This window comes from Equus caballus, chromosome 7 (assembly GCF_041296265.1).
Source record: "Equus caballus isolate H_3958 breed thoroughbred chromosome 7, TB-T2T, whole genome shotgun sequence".
NCBI classification, from domain to species: domain Eukaryota; kingdom Metazoa; phylum Chordata; class Mammalia; order Perissodactyla; family Equidae; genus Equus; species Equus caballus.
In genome coordinates, this window is record NC_091690.1 from 49,051,359 (window position 1) to 49,069,083 (window position 17,725).

At 41.4% G+C, this 17,725-nt stretch overlaps 1 protein-coding gene across 1 annotated transcript; it reads right to left on the reverse strand.

Moving 5' to 3' along the window:
* Positions 1-2,956: 2,956 nt before the first annotated feature.
* LOC102149626 (zinc finger protein 564-like) lies at positions 2,957-16,976 on the reverse strand. The gene is made up of 3 exons (XM_070274042.1): positions 16,834-16,976; positions 5,101-5,227; positions 2,957-4,447 (listed from the first exon to the last, which is right to left on the reverse strand). Exon 3 carries the CDS (start codon positions 4,438-4,440, stop codon positions 3,499-3,501), a length of 942 nt encoding a protein of 313 aa, XP_070130143.1. The 5' UTR covers positions 4,441-4,447; positions 5,101-5,227; positions 16,834-16,976; the 3' UTR covers positions 2,957-3,498.
* Positions 16,977-17,725: the final 749 nt, after the last annotated feature.

A 17,725-nucleotide genomic window follows, 5' to 3' on the forward strand; every position in this document is an offset into this window, starting at 1 on the left:
GAAACAGCAATCAAAAACATCCCAAAGAATAAAACCCCAGGACCAGATGGCTTTCCTGGGGAATTCTACCAAACTTTCAGAGAGGATTTAATACCTATCCTTTTCAAGCTATCCCAAAAAATTAGGGAAGATGGAACACTTCCTAACACATTCTATGAGGCCAACATCACGCTGATCCCAAAACCTGACAAGGACACCACGAAAAAAGAGGACTACAGGCAAATATCACTCATGAACATAGATGCAAAACTTCTAAACAAAATTTTGGCAACCAGAATTCAGCAATTCATCAAAAGAATCATACATCATGATCAGGTGGGATTCATACCAGGGACACAGGGATGCTTCAACATCCGCAAATCAATCAACGTGATACACCACATCAACAAACTGAGGAATAAAAACCACACGATCATCTCAATAGATGCAGAGAAGGCATTTGACAAGATCCAACAGCCATTTATGATAAAAACTCTGAACAAAATGGGCATGGAAGGAAACTACCTCAACATAATAAAGGCCATATACGACAAACCCATAGCCAACATCATACTCAATGGGCAAACACTGAACGCCATCCCCCTGAAAACAGGAACGAGACAAGGATGCCCTCTATCACCACTCTTATTTAACATAGTACTGGAGGTCCTGGCCAGAGCAATCAGGCAAGAAAAAGGAATAAAAGGAATCCAAATAGGGAGGGAAGAAGTGAAACTCTCACTGGTTGCAGACGACATGATCTTATATACAGAAAACCCCAAAGAAGCCATTGGAAAACTGTTAGAAGTAATTAACAACTACAGCAAAGTTGCAGGGTATAAAATCAACTTGCATAAATCAGTAGCATTTCTATACTCCAGTAATGAATCAACAGAAAAAGAACTCAAGAATACAATACCATTCACAATCGCAACAAAAAGAATAAAATACCTTGGGGTAAATTTAACTAAGGAAGTGAAGGACCTACATATTGAAAATTACAAGGCCTTTCTGAGAGAATTGGATGACGACACAAGGAGATGGAAAGACATTCCATGTACATGGATTGGAAGAATAAACATAGTTAACATGTCCATTCTACCTAAAGCAAGCTACAGATTCAATGCCATCCCAATCAGAATCCCAATGACATTCTTTACAGAATTAGAACAAAGAATCCTAAAATTCATATGGGGCAACAAAAGACCCCGAATTGCTAAAGCAACCCTGAGAAAAAATAACAAAACGGGAGGCATCACAATCCCTGACTTTAAAGCATACTACAAAGCTACAGTGATCAAAACAACATGGTACTGGTACAAAAACAGGTGCACAGATCAATGGAACAGAATTGAAAGCCCAGAAATAAAACCACACATCTATGGACAGCTTATCTTTGACAAAGGAGCTGAGGGCATACAATGGAGAAAAGAAAGTCTTTTCAACAAATGGTGCTGGGAAAACTGGAAAGCCACATGTAAAAGAATGAAAATTGACCATTCTTTTTCACCATTCACCAAAATAAGCTCAAAATGGATCAAGGACCTAAAGCTGAGACCTGAAACCATAAGGCTTCTGGAAGAAAACGTAGGCAGTACACTTTTTGACATCAGTATTAAAAGGATCTTTTCGGACACCATGCCTTCTCAGAGAAGGGAAACAATAGAAAGAATAAACAAATGGGACTTCACCAGATTAAAGAGCTTCTTCAAGGCAAATGAAAACAGGATTGAAACAAAAAAACAACCCTAACTAACTGGGAAAAAATATTTGCAAGTCATATATCTGACAAAGGCTTAATATCCATAATATATAAAGAACTCTCGCAACTCAACAACAAAACATCAAACAACCCAATCAAAAAATGGGCTGGAGACATGAACAGACATTTCTCCAAAGAAGATATACTCATGGCCAATAGGCACATGAAAAGATGCTCATCACCGCTGATCATCAGGGAAATGCAAATCAAAACTACACTAAGATATCACCTTACACCCGTTAGAATGACAAAAATATCTAAAACTAATAGCAACAAACGTTGGAGAGGTTGCGGAGAAAAAGGAACCCTCATACACTGCTGGTGGGAATGCAAACTGGTGCAGCCACTATGGAAAACAGTATGGAGATTCCTCAAAAAACTAAAAATAGAACTACCATACGATCCAGCCATCCCACTACTGGGTATTTATCCAAAGAGCTTGAAGTCAGCAATCCCAAAAGTCCTATGCACCCCAATGTTTATTGCAGCACTGTTTACAATAGCCAAGAAGTGGAAGAAACCTAAGTGTCCAGCAAAAGACGAATGGATAAAAAAGATGTGGTACATATATACAATGGAATACTACTCAGCTGCAAAACAGAACAAAATCATTCCATTTGCAATAACATGGATGGACCTTGAGAGAATTATTTAAGTGAAATAAGCCAGCGAGAGGAGGATAATCTGTGTATGACTCCACTCATATCAGGAATTTAAAATTATGGACTAAGAACAGTTTAGTGGATACCAGGGGAAAGGTGGGGTGGGGGGTGGGCAAAAAGGGTGAAGTGGTGCACCTACAACGTGACTGACAAACATTAATGTACAACTGAAATTTCACAAGATTGTAACCTATCAATAACTCAATTAAAAAAAAAATACTGTTAAGAGAATGAAAGGATGAGCCAAAAATTAAGAGAAAATATATTTACAAAACACACATATAATAAAGGAATTGTATTCATAAAAAAAAAAATCACAACAAATACAATGTCATTTTTCAATGGCCCCTTAACTCAGGACAATTAAAACATTATTAAAAAATTAAAAAGAAAATATTTTAAATGATGTGAGGGAAAAGCACTGCCTCTTATTCTTACGTAGTACTGATGAAGGATGACTTACAGAATGACCTCACCTCAATATTCAGTGTTGAAAGTAATTAATAGAAATCCACAATCCAATGTTGAACTTTAAGACCCATGATAAATGCAGTACAGTTAAAATTTTTATAACTCTTTCATATTGAAATTTTTCTAGAGCATTATATAAAATTTAATTTCCATCAAGCTTTCTCATATTACTTATATTTATGTTTCTTTTTGGTGGAGTTTCACATAGAAGGATATGGGCCAACTGAAGTCCTTCCCATGCTGTTTACATTCAAGAGGTTTTTATTAAGTGAGTCCTTTCATGCCTTCAGGAAGAACTGGAATGACAAAAGGCTTTCCCACATTCATTATATTTACACACTTTTTCCTCTAGTGTGCATTCTTATGTATCCTTTAAAATTTTCATCAGGAATAAAGGATTTCCCACTTTCCTTGCATTCATACAGTTTCTCTCCAGTGTGACATTTTTCATGTTTTCGTAGTGATCTGAGATAAGCGAATGCTTTCTCACATTCCTTACATTCATAGGGCTTCTCTCCAGTATGAATTCTTTCTTATATTCGAAGAGAACTGGAAGAAGTAAATGCTTTAGTGCATTTTTTTACATTCATAAGGTTTCTCTCCAGTGTGACTTCTTTCATGTACTCAAAGAGAACTGGAAGAAGTGAATGCTTTACCACATTTTTTACATTCATAGGGTTTCTCTCCAGTATGAGTTCTTTCATGTACATGAACATGACTGGAAAACCTGAAGGCCTTACCACATATTTTACATTCATACGGTCTCTCTCCAGTATGAATTCTTTCATGTCCTCGAAGAGAACTAACAGAAATGAATGCTTTGCTGCATTTTTCACATTGATAAGGTTTCTCTCTACTATGAGTTCTTTCATGTTTTTGAAGAAAACTGGGAAAAGTGAAGGCTTTCCCACATTCCTCACATTTATAAGGTCCATCCCCAGTGTGAAAGATCATGTGTGATCGAAGGCTTGAGGGATTCATATATGCTTTCCCACAATCCTTACATTCATAGGGTTTCTCTCCAGTGTGAATCCTTTCATGTATTTGAAATGAACTGGGAGAAATGAATACTTTCTCACATTCCTTACACTTATAAGGTCCATCTCCAGTGTGAAAGATCATGAGTGATCGAAGTCTTGAGGGACTTACAAAGGCTTTCCCACATTCCTTGCATTGGTATGGTTTCTCTCCAGTATGATTTCTTTCGCGGACTTGAAGAGACCTGGAAGAAATGAATGTTTTACTGCATTTTTTACATTCATAGGGTTTCTCTCCAGTATGAGTTCTTTCATGTATTTGAAGAAAACTGGGAAAAGTAAAGGCTTTCCCACATTCTTTATGTTTATATGGCTTCTCCTCATATTTTTGATAGTCATATGGTTTGTGCTCAGTGTGACATCTAACATGCCTAGTAAGGGATGAATGATGCATGAAGATTCTTCCACATGCACTGCATTCCCATGGTTTAGCTCCTGTAGGTTTCTTGTTCAGACTGAGATTTGGAATAAGGCTGAAGTTTTCTCCACATTGACTACCCTCTTCACTTTCACAGAGTCTCATTATCATAAGATTTCTGTAAAAAAAGAGAAGCAAATTATTAATGATTTCTTTATTGATGATTTTGTTATAGCTTAAGACTTACAGGAAAAGTTTAGGTTTTCTGCCTTTTCTGAATTCTTGGAAATTGAATACACTGAATCTTCTGCAAGAGGACTTCACCCTTGCTATTACTGAAACAGCGATATTCATATATAGGGTTTATTAATACTGTTCCCAAGTGAACTATTTTGCAGAAGTGCAACCTCTATACCACATTTCAGAAAGTATATTTGATGAAAATTTTCTAAGAATAGCTAAATTTGAAGCAACGGTTATTTGTTTTATTTGCTTCCTCTTAAATTTCATAAGATGCCAGGATTCTCATGTGAAGATGATGCTTTCTATTGTGAGTGTGACTCACCTTTGCTTTCTCCCCTACTTTTTGTACTAATTTTCAATATCATGATCTTCCCATGTTTTTCCTTAAATGCAGACCCAGAAAGTTGATTCTAAAGTATTATCAGTTACAGAAAAATTTTTAGATTCAAACTCCATGATGAGGTATGACCATTTCTAGTTTATTTAGCAACATCTGCCTTTTTCACATTGTATATTTTGGAACCATGTTGACGGGCAAGAAACACATGTTCTCTTATTGATGCAGTGAAAGAATGTCCTCACTCTTACCTATGGAGGCCAGGATCCTGAAGGTTTCCCACATCACATCTCTGTAGAGTTTCTTCTGTGTAGAATCCAGTAAAGCCCACTCCTCCGGGGTGAAGTTCACAGCCACGTCATCAATGGCCACTGAGTCCTAAAACACCACAAATATTTGTAGAGTAGGATACATGAGCCTGACAGCACTGGGGATCTATACTCCAATTGTAGGAAGTTTATGTATGATTCTCTCATCTCCAAACGTTTATTCTATGCCATGATCATCAAAAACTCACTGTTTTTCTGTAGACTTCCTCATCAAGTTAACAGCAGTATGAACATGGAAATTACTTACACAGTTTTACTGTAATCACATTACATCATATTTTACTCTACTGGCAGGGTCTAAAGCATCTTGAGAAATGACAGAAATGCTATACAAATCAAACAATATTATCATTTTAAGACTGATGATTCATTACGGGAAAAATTCTTTCATCTTCTTCCTTATTAGCCACCATTTACAGCACTTCATGAGACAGAGTCAAATCTGCATGAGGTTTCAATGAATAAAAACACAGTACAGTATTGGACGCCTTTTTGTCTAGTCCCATCATCACACAGAGAGTCCAGGAGGCCTGCAGAAATCAAAATTATAATAAAGCCCATCTGGCCACACTGTCCTAAAGTACTTCAGGCTATTACAAGTAAGCAGATGCAGCTAGCTGAATGTAAATATTCTTGTGGGGAACCACTGCTTTAATTTGTGTAATATTTATCATAGACTCAGTTCTTCCTTTCTCTCTCTGTATGATTTGACAGGCTCAAAAATTCTTTGGAACTTAGAGCTCAGACACAAGGAAGAAGGCATGAGAACTTAGACCACAAAATCCCTATTCTCATGTGCATCAAGGCTACTTCCTACCAATTTTTAGAACACATAGCAAGAGAATTATGTGCCATAAAAGCAGTTTCTGGTTAAATGCTAACGTGTGCCTGAGTCTTGCTGGCCTTGAGGAGCAGGTTAAGAACTGCAGATTGCAAGGGAGTTCACTGAAATTCAAAATGGTTCGATGGTAAATTTGCCCATGATTATAAATTATGTGAAGGACTTAACAGTGGTTTCCTCCAAAATAACATAAAATCTCCATTCTCCAACATCAAGAAGAAGTGTTTCCCAACCAACCACTCCAGATGAGGCATTGCCACCTTCTGATCCTGCACTTAAGGAACTTGGAAGCTGTTATTTTTGATCTCACAACAAGAAAATGAACAAACTTGAAAGGAACGACTCTTCTGAGATCCTTGAGAGCCTTTAAGTCATAAGGCAAAGTGGTGTATCCAAAATTGGGAAAGAGGAAGAAAGGATAGCTTTTTAACATATGCCAGATATTCTCTTCTTACGAAGGCCTGTACTAAACAAAAAATCTATTTCACCAGAGTCTAATGCAAGAACAAAAATAACAAAAAAGACAGAACACAATACCCATGAAGCCGAGGAAAACCCTCTTTAACAGAGCTTTTTATTTTAAAGATTGGCACCTGAGCTAACAACTGTTGTCAGTCTTCTTTATTTTCCCCTTCTTCTTCCCTCCCAAAGACCCCCAGTACATAGTTGTATATTCTAGTTCTGAGTGCCTCTGGTTGTGCTATGTGGGACGTCGTCTCAGGATGGCCTGATGAGCGGTGCCATGTCTGCACCCAGGATTGGAACTGGCGAAACCCTGGGCCGCCAAAGTGGAGTGCATGAACTTAACCACTCGGCCACGGGGCTGCCCCCTAACAGAAGCTTTTAATTATACATAATAGGGATATCTGAAGGAAAACAAAGAAACAGAAGAAACAAGTGAAGTAATAATCACTAAAATATCCTAAAATTAATGATAGCCAGAAAACTCTATATCCAGGAAGCTCAGAGAACACTAAACGATAAGTTACAAAAGTGCACACCAAGGGGTATCATGTTCAAACTGGAGAAAAATCAAAGACACAGAATGTACTGAGAAATGCCAGAGAAGAAACACACTGTAGGTACAAAGGAAAAAGATGTGAATTAAATTGGACTTCTTTTCAAAAACCTTTTAAGCCAGAATAGAGTGAAATATTTAATGTTCTGAAAATTAAAAAAACACTACTAGAACTCTCTGTCAAGCAAAATTGTCCTTTAACAATAAAGGATAAATAAGAACTTTCTGAGAAAGTTGAAAAATTGAGGAAATTTGTCATGAGTATACCTACCTTGAAAAAAATGTTTACAAATTTATCAGAAAGAATGTAAAAGATAAGGGTAGAGGATTAGAAAAAGAAAAAATGAAGGTAAAAGATATTTATATTTCTTATAATTAATATAACAGGTGATGCTTTGTTTAAAATAATATTAGCAACAATGTATGGGGCTGGCCTGGTCACATAGTAGTTAAGTTCACATGCTCCACTTTGGCAGCCCAGGGTTCGCAGGTTCAGATCCCGGGTGCAGACCTACACACTCCCCGTCAAGCCATGCTGTGGTGGCATCCCACAAAAAAAATAGAGGAAGATTGGCACACATGTTAGCTCAGGGACAATCTTCCTCACCAAAAATAAATAAATAAATAGATAAATAAAATACAATAATATTAGCAACAATATATTTGGTAATGAGAGGCTTATGGACAAGAGAAATAAATGACAGCAATGCGACATGTGACAGGGAAGGGGAAATTGGGAACAGTGTGCTAAGAGGTACCTGCACACCAGGGAAGTGGTACAGAGTTATCTGCAGAGGAGGTGGGTTAGTTGTAAACACATGCTGAAAATTCAAGGGCAACCACTAAAGAATGGTTTTTCAAGACTGTGTAGCTGTTATGATGAGAGGAGAAAAAATGCATCAGAGTAAATGCTCAACTTCAGCCAGAGAAGGCAGAAAAATGGGGGAAGACAAAAAGAAATAAGCAGCAAGGGTAAAAAATGGAAAAGTGTAAAACTTTTTACTGAAAGGCACAGTAACATCAGATTTCAAAGAACACAATTATATGTTGTCTACAAGAAAACCATTTTAAGTTTAAAGACTGACAGATGAAGTGCAAAGGGATCGAGAATAAAAGAGCATGCCAACAGTAATCAAAAGAAAGCTGCCATGAATTATAGACAATGCAGATTTCAAACCAAGGAAAGCTGAGAGATAGAGAGGGGCATTAGATACTGTAAAAGGGTCTGTTCTCCAAGAAGGCACACCAATGCTTCTTGTGGACCTGTATAACAACAGAGGGACAAAATACATGAGGCAAGAACTGATAGAATGCAAGGAGGAAGAGATGAATCCAGTGTTATAACTGCAAAATTCAACACTTTATATCACAAATTATACATTTCAGTAGGCAGGAAATGAGCAAGGACAGAGGTGAACTGAACAGCACTGTGCAACAGCTGGATTTCATTGTAATCTGTGGAATACTTCATACACAACAGCAGAATATACATTCTTCTCAAGTTCACGTGGAACATTCACCAAGGCAAACCACATTCTGGGACATAAAGCACACCTTAAAAATTTGAAACAACAGAAATCACACAAAACATGCTCTCACACCACACAGGCATTCCTCTAGAAGTCAAGAGCAATAAGATAGTTAGAAAAGGCCCCAATACATAAAGACTCAATATTTTACATCTAAATAAGCCATAGGATCAATGAAGAAGCCCTAAGAGAAATAAAAAACTATTTTGAACTAAATAAAATAAAAATATAACATACGAAAGTTTCTTGGATACAACAAAAGCAGTGCCTAGAGGGAAATTTATACACTGGAAAAACCAGAGATCTCTAATCAATAATGTAAGCTTCTATCTTAGGAAACAAGAAAAGGAAGAGCAAATTAAATCCATTCTATACACAGTAAAAGAAATAATAAAAATTAGAAAAGAAATCAATTCACTGTGGGAAATCAGAGAAAATTAAAACAAAAAAAGCTGGTTCTATGATAAGACTAATAAATTAATAAACATCTAGTGAAGGTAACAAAAGAGCGAAGACAGAAATTACTAGTATCAAAAAGCTAAGGAGAGGGAAATGAAAATAAAAAAAGATTTGATGAAATACAACATCTATTTATGAGAAGAAACTAGTAATAGATGGGAACTTCTGCTTCTCGAGAAAGAACATCTTCACAAAACTGTAGCTAAATATACATTTGTTCCATATGAAATGACTGTCTTTGTGAAACCTCTGAAAGAATTCACAGCAACAGAAATAACTCCTGAATTCATAAGAGAGTATAGCAAGGTTGAAGAATACAGGACTCAAGTGCTTTCCCTATATAACCAAACAATGTCAACTGATCTTTGAGAAAGAAGGGAAGGGAAATGGAAAAGAAAGTCTTTTAAACACCCACTAGTGGAAATAATGGAAACACACATGTAAACAGACACAGAAAAAAGGAATGTAGGCACAGCCCTTACACCTTTCACAAAAAATAATTCAAAACACGTCACAGATCTAAATGTAAAATGCCAAAGGAATAAACTCCTAGAAGATAACAAAGGAGAAAATCTAGATGACTTTGGGTTTGGAGATGAATTTTTAGCAGAAAACCAAAAAGCAAGGTCTACAAAAAAAAAATTTACTTCATTAAAATGAAAATCTACTGCTCTGAGAAAGACAGTGTTAAGAGAATAACAGCATAATTCACAGAGTAAGAAAAAATCTTTGTAACAGACTTATTGGATAAATGACTGGTATGTGAAATACCCAAAGAATTCTTAAAACAGTCAGAAGTCAAACCCAATTAAACAGTGAACAGAAATTCTGAATAGGCTTCTCACTGAAGAAGATGTATAGATGGGATATAAGCAATATGAAAACATGCTTACATCAGATGTCATTAAGAAATTGCAAATAAAACAATGATGTGTCATTAAACACTTGTTAAATAAGTAAAATTCAAAACACTCAGAACACCAAATACTGGTGAAGATGCAAAGCTACAGGTATGCCTCATTCATTGCTGGTGGAAATGGAATTAGGTCCACCTACAGTGAAAGACAGGAACTTTCTCTCAAATCAAAATATACTGCTACCACATAGAGTGAGATCCAGCAATCACACTCGTTGGTATTTTTTGAAATGAGTTGAAAACACATAAAACCTACACATGAATGTTTGTTGGCACTTTATTCACAATTGGCAAGAGTTAGCATTTAAAGTAAGATTTCCTTCAAGAGTCGAATAGAAAAAACAAACAGGGGTGCATCCACACAATGAAATACTGTTCAGTGGTAAAAAGAAACGAGGTATCAAGCCATGAAAACACATGGAGGAAGCTTAAAAGCATACTGCTAAGGGAAAGAAGGCAATGTGACAAGGCTATGTAGTCTGTGATTCCAAGTACACGACATTCTGGAAAAGACAAACCATGACCAGTAGAAAGATCTTTGGCTGTGAAGGATTTGGGGGTTGGAGGGAGGCATGAGTCAATAGGTGGAGCACAGACGAGTTTTAGGGAAGTGAAACTACACTCTATGATATAGAAATGATGGACACATGTCATTAGACATTTGCCAAAACCTACACAGTGTGTAACACACAGAGTCAATGCTAATGTACACTGTGCACTGTAATGCATCAACATGGGCTTGGAAATTGTAACAAATGTGCCACAGTGATACAAAATGTGAAAAAGAGTGCAAACTATGTGGATGCAGAGAGAAGGGTTATGTGGAACCTTTGTAAATTTTGACCAATTTTTCTGTAAACTTAAAACTGCTCTAAAAAAACTTGAAATCTTTCCAAAAAACATGAAGACAGAGTCCTTATAATTCACCCTTGATGACTGAAACAAGACATCTCTCATTCAATGAATTTCAACATATTTCAATAAGCCAGAATGGTGCTCTATGAGCCTGAGACCCAGAGGGGAGGGGAAACTTCCATCAAACACCTTGTTGGAGAGCACAGCACTGTATCCTCTGAGAAGCGCCATGGTCACTATCAGTAGTGTCAGAACTCCAAGGTGGATAGAGTGTCCTGGTGGGTCCTTGTGTTGTACAGACAAGGGTTACCTTCATTCCTATCTTGAGTATCTCTGAGTCAAGAGATTCCTAGAGTTCTTTTAGCACAAAGGGGAATCTCTTAGACAATCATCCAACAGTTTGTAAGCATATGCAGATGAGACTAATTTTTGGCCAGTAGAAAGATGACTGCCTGAAGTTTGGTTAGCCCTGGTGACCCTTGGGTTTGATGTTTCATCAGAGACATCCCAATTAGGGGATGAAGAGCAGCAACTCTCCACTGAGCTCCATCATGTATGAAGGTGTATTATTGTCCTTAAAGACTATGCACTCCCCAGTGCTTTGCGTTCAGTTAATTCCAAGGAACCACCAAGGGAACCAAAGTGTCTTGGAGAAGGGTGACCTCCTCCATCACCTGAACATCTTTCAAGGAACTGAAGAAGGAAATGCCATTCTCCCCCTGCAGGCGGCATAAGCTGCAGGGCCAAGGTTAGGCTCCATCATATCACAGGTAGGTGCCAGTCACTGGACTGAGCTGGCAGGGTGCTGTCTCCTGGACCAAAGGCATAACAGGCTCCCGGGTAGAGGGTCACATGCTCAGTGCTTGTGAGAACCTCTATTTGCAAGAGGTCTCAGTTCCTGGAGATAACAGCAGCTCTAACGGCATGTAGTATGGGACATGGGGCAGTTTCTTGCATCAGAAGCCTGTGGACAACTTAAGACCCTCCTCCAGAGAGCCTCACATCACTGCCATCAGGGTCAGAGGCCTCCTCCATGACCACTGGTTGCTTTATACAAATTGAGGAACGCAGGCTTAGGTCAGGTTTAAACTAATCCCTTTGCCGTGCCAAACTCAGACTGTGGGTGTGGTCCACTATAAGCCAGAGGGTCAGGATCTTTGTTGCAACAGATGCAGGGGTGGCAGCAGTTGTAGAGTTACTTAGGGATCCTCATGAACCCTCTGTGATCTTGCTACCTACCGGCTGCATTTTCCTGTCTCTTTTTCTCTGAAATAATTGCTCTTTAACCAGTAACCATCAGGGGGGCTCAGCTCATTCACAGGTATGATCATCCATTTAACCCCAGTTCTCAGCTAATGTCAAGGAAACAAAAGCCTCAGTCTCACCTTCACTCTAAACACACAGATTCCACTAAAGACACTGACAGAGGCCACATTCCCACATTGCCAAGGATAAGGAAAAAACTGCCAAAAATTCCCAAACTGCCTACTTGGAGTCCTCTGTATATAGAACAGAGGCTTGGTGGGGTCAACAGTGCAACACAGGGCAGCACGGCGCCCGGGAGAAGCTGCCCAGCAAGCAGCAGCCCACAGTGCAGGAGCCTCCAGGCTTTCTCATCAGCCTGTCCAGGTAAGAAGGCCCAGGGGAAAGGGAGGGTGAGGCTTAAGTGTTCAGAAGTCAAAGAGCAAATATGTGGATCTTGGCAACTGGATACAAGAACAAGCATGGGTAAGAAAAATACACATTCACACTGGCTTGTTTTTATATAAAGAAGCACTAACAGGATGGTGAAGCAGTGATCAAAACTGGTCATGTAGGGAGGCTGGAGTCAGAGCAGAAGAGTGGGGCAGGACGTGCAGGCAGGGAGTCTCCTTAAGTGAGTTTCCTATCTTGGGAAATTTTTAAACCTTCCTATGCATTATTTATTTAAAACCAGGAGAGAAATTTATATACACCATATTTCCTATGCTTGATCATTATTTTTAAATAACTTTTACTTAAAAATTAATTTTGGAGGCCGGCCTGGTGGCCCAGCGGTTAAGTGTGCACGTTCGGTTTCCGCAGCCTGGGGTTCGCCAGTTCGGATCCCGGGTACGGACATGGCACTGCTTGGCAAGCCATGCTGTGGTAGGCATCCCACATATAAAGTAGAGGAAGATGGGCACAGATGTTAGCTCAGGGCCAGTCTTCCTCAGCAAAAAGAGGAGGATTGGCAGCAGTTAGCTCAGGGCTAATCTTCCTCTAAAAAAAAAAAAATTACTTTCATTTTAATGTTTCTAAATAGGAAACCACTCCAAGGTTTAATCCATTAAACACTCATGGCGATAAAGCTGCAAACCATAAAAAATTTACAAATCCCTTTCCAAAAAAAAGGACAAAGGGCCTCACAGTTTGTCCCTCCAGTATATTTACACTGTGGATATTATCAGCATGGAGTAGCATATTGTAATCCATTAGGGGTTTGCAATTAAGCCCAGAAATAAACTAGGAATTCCAAAGATTTTCATAAACTTTGACCTGTTTCCTCAAATGAAAAACAGGAACTCAAGGGGTTTTTCCTCACATCCATTAAAACAGGAATTCACCAGCCTTAGTAATAGTACAGCCTTTTAAATGTCAAAGTCCTCTAGGGACATGGACACACAGAAACTGACCTAAAAATAAAATACAGACTTGGAGCTTAAATACACACATCTCACATCTTGAGGTTCTCTTGCCTAAATGGAACACAAATTCTATTTGGTTCCACAATTTTCTTCCCTTACTCACATAATAACTCTCCATCAACTTAGATTTTAAAACTCCAAGAGCAAACAAATCTAGAATAAGAGGGCTGCAGCCTTCAATTGATAAACGGATCCAAGGAGACACAAATATGCAGATCAGCTCATAGAAGCTTCCTGCTTGCCTACAGTTCAAAAGGAAAACCCACACTCAGAAAGTTAACCATATTCCCCAACTTGCAGTCTAGACTCTCTTGGCTGAGATGTAACCCCTGGAGGGGGTCGGTCCCTGGTGAAGGAGGGTGGGGACCTGAGCAGCCACAGGAATGAAGTCTGGGAGGCCCAGAGGACAAATAGGTTTAATAGGACAAATTGGGCTGTTAAAAGCCCTGGAAATAATCAACACTTCACTAACTAGGCTTCCTCTACAGTTTCCAATCCTACAAGGCCCTGGGTGATTTATACTGGGCCATGTTAACTACTTTATCTGGGGGTAAGGTCCCTGGGGTCCCAATTTGTCAAGCCAATTTGTAAGTGACAAAGACTTCATTTAATTTTAACTCTTGCTCATTGGATCAGAGCTTCGCAGCTCACTATGGGATATTTTAGGACAAAGGGTGTTATGACCATGGAGAATTTAGGCAAGACCACAGTTCTGATGGCTAAAGATGAAATACTTGTCCTATTTGTCCTCCATATTATATTCATTAACACCACTAAGATCATCAGGGGCACGTTCCTTAAATTTAGTGGGATCCCAGGTGTAACTGTAAAATGACACCTAGTGCCACCAGAGTTGGGAGCCTCCCCTATAACAGCTGGTTGCTTTATAAGGTTTAAACCCTGGGCTTAAGTCAGGTTTGAACTAATCCCTTGTGTCACAGGGGTGCCATGGGTGTGTCCCCTGCAATCCAGAAGGTCAGGATCCTTGTGGCAGTAGAGGCAGGGGCAGCAGCAGAGGTACTGAAGGGGCCTGGGGAGCCCTCTGGTGTTAGGAGTGTGGACTCAGCCTGTCACCTGCTGCCTGCCTTTCCCTATCTTTTCTCTTTTTCTTTTAAATGACAGCTCTTTCAGGAGTGACCAACCATCTGACTGACCCACCTCTGGCAAAGGGTATAGTCCCTGTCTACCCCCCCATCCCTGGGGTATGTCAGGCCAACACAGCTTCTGTCACAGCTTCACTCTAATACATGGAAAAATCCCACCAAATCACTGACCCAGGACTCATTTAAGGAGGCCCCAATCTCATATTCCTGTTTCCAAATGCCTATGAATTCTTTAAACTGCCAACACTGGTCAGCTGAACCTAGAACTGAGGTTGGTGGGTCAACAATGCAACACAGGGCAGCACAGCTCACAGCCCAGCTCCCCAGCAAGCAGCAGCCCACAGTGCATGTCACCATCAGGCGGCAGAGCAGCAGAGCAAGTCAGAGCAAGACAAGACAGACCCAGGGGTGGGGTCATGTCTGGACATGCTGCTCAGGGGGCCAAGTGTTATGGTCACCTGCACAGGGGTGGTTCCCCTATTGAGACTGACGCCAGGGGCCAGGGCGGCACACACACACCGTAGGAAAAGGCTTAGGACTCACATAAGGTCTGAGGGGAGGGCAGGGCCAGCCTCTCACGCCGCTCTGACAGGGCTCAGAAAGCAAGGAATGGAGCCTGGCCTGGGGCTTCACTGGGCCTGGGGGTGGGGCCGGGGCAAGAGCTCTGCACACAGGCAGGGGCTGGGGTGGTGGGAATCTCCTGCCTGCTCTAGAGGAGAGAGCACCCAGGCTTCTCCTCAGCTTGTCCAGGTGGGGGCACAAGGGGAAGAGGGTGGGTGAGGCTTAAGCTGTGAGCAGTCACCCAAAAATGTGGAGTCTGACTGCTCACTACAAGGACAAAGTGGGTAAGAAAAATATGCATTCCCATTGATTTATATAAAGAAACACTAACAGCAGTCTCAAAAAATGATCAAAACTGTATTGGGCGTGGCTGGAGTAACAGCGCTGGAGGGGACCAGGATACGGCAGTGAGTCTTCTAGAGTTCGACTTCGCTGTCTTACAGATTTATTTCAAATAAACAAAGAAATTTATGTGTGCTATATTTTACTATTTAAGTCTTTAATTTTAACTTTTGCACATAGGAAACCATTCTAAGATTTAAACCCTTTAAACACTATTGGTTACAAAAAATGAAAGCATTCAAAATGAAAATTTTCAAATCTCTTTTTTTCCCCTGCTTTTTCTCCACAGATCCCCCCAGTACACAGTTCCATATGCCAGTTGTGGGTCCTTCTAGTTGTGCTACATGGGACGCGGCCTCAGCGTTGGCCTGACCAGCGGTGCCACGTCCAGGCCCAGGATCCGAAAAGGTGAAACCCCGGGCCACTGAAGCGGAGCGCACGAACTTAACCACTCGGCCACAGGGCCGGCCCCTGATTAAATAACTTTTTAATCATTGAAAAACTGAGACTAAACGAAACTGAACCTATCTTTTAAAGCTGACAAACCCAGGGAGGGGCAGTGCTGACTGGACAGATCACTTGGAAAAGTTTGCCCAGAGGAACCTCCAACCAAAGGACATAGGATTGAAGGTCTGTGCCCAGGACACAGCCTGGGAGGAGAGGCCGAAGGAGTTCACACAACGCGCTTCCAGGTGGGGATTCGCTACTTTCTCTCATGCAAAACATCCACAAACAAGGAACAAACCCTTTTAAAAGGGCCGCCCACTGACTGTGGGAAAATTATAAACAATTAAAATATCGCGTCTGTTTGTAGTTGATGACGATGCTATGAATCGGAGACGGGAAGTTGGGGTCCGGGAATGCGAGGAGCGATCTAGAAATTTGGGGATTTATTGTCGGTTCTAGAACGAGCTGTGGGGACAGGGTCGTGGATTGGAGACCCTGGTCGCCAAACATTTAAAAAACTTGGGAGGAAACGAGTCCCCTCCGAGGAGAAAGGAGGTCCTGGGGACCCACAGACCGCAGGCCCTCCGCGCACGGACCCCGCAGACCGAGGCCCGACTGTCCTGCGGGCCCTCCCGCGGGCCCCGCACCGTCTGGGACACGCGGGGCTGCGGGCGCACAGCGGCCCAGAGACGCTCCGGCCCAAGTCGCCGCGCGCAGGGACCACAGGACGCCCGGGGCCCGGCTGCCGGCCCCGCCCCCACGCTGCGGCCGGAGGGGCCTGAGGGCCGAGCGGCGCCACCGCGGACTCAGGGCCGCAGACCCCGGAGGGGACCGCGGGAGGCCGGGCCCGCCCCGCCGCTTCCCACCAGCCCCTCGTGCCCAAAACCGTGTCTCCGAACCCCCGGCCAGAACTCTCACCATCGTTGAGTTTCCTGGGCCCCCTGAGTCCTTCCTATAATTCGGGTCTGGTCACGGCGCAACAGACTCAGCCACACAGCAACGTGGAGCCTTTAAGAGCAGGCAACCTGTGACCGGAAGGACTGTGGAGCGACAGGAAGTCGGAAGTGGTTGCGGACCGTCACCCCGCCCACCTGCCCCGAAGCCTACCCTGATTGGACAGTTCAAAAGGCTTCAGTCCTGAATGACAGCGGGATGGAGATGATGTGTCTGAGCCAACCCAGAGTTGGAAATTGTCCTCTCTCCGGGATATTTCCAATGAAATGCAATGCTACGAGGCCCCTCGGGGGAACTGTGACCTTTCGCTGCAAACACACTTAAAATCACCTCCCTGTATATAATAATTAGTCTGTCTGTACTCTGATCTTTGATCTTCCACCCAATGCTTCCCCACCTTCTCACAAATCATACTTTAAAAAATCCTATGACAACATGCTACTGAACAACCAATGGATCTGTTACCAAAAGTTCGGTCTTTGATCCCAATGTCAATCCAAATAACGAGAACCGAGTCTTGGGAGAAAAAGGGAAGCTTTACTTTGCCAGGCAGAGGGAGAAAAGCAAGGGCTAGTGCCCCAAAAGTTGCTTGCTCCTAGTTAAGAAATGGGTAGTAGTTTTTATTTAGGGTTTTAGGTGGGGAGGGGGGCGTGGACTTCTTGGTCAGCATTTTCCCATCAGCCTGTGTCTGGAGCTGCTCTCTGTGGAAGAGATAGAGGATTTCTCAGAGGAGTCATTGGCTGTTAATCTCCATGGTGGAAGGTAGACTCTGACGTCAGGAAGCTGAGGAGTTGGGCCTGGGAAGCTTCAGTTTCTTGATATTCTTTGGACATTAGTTTCTCTGTAAAAGAACTTC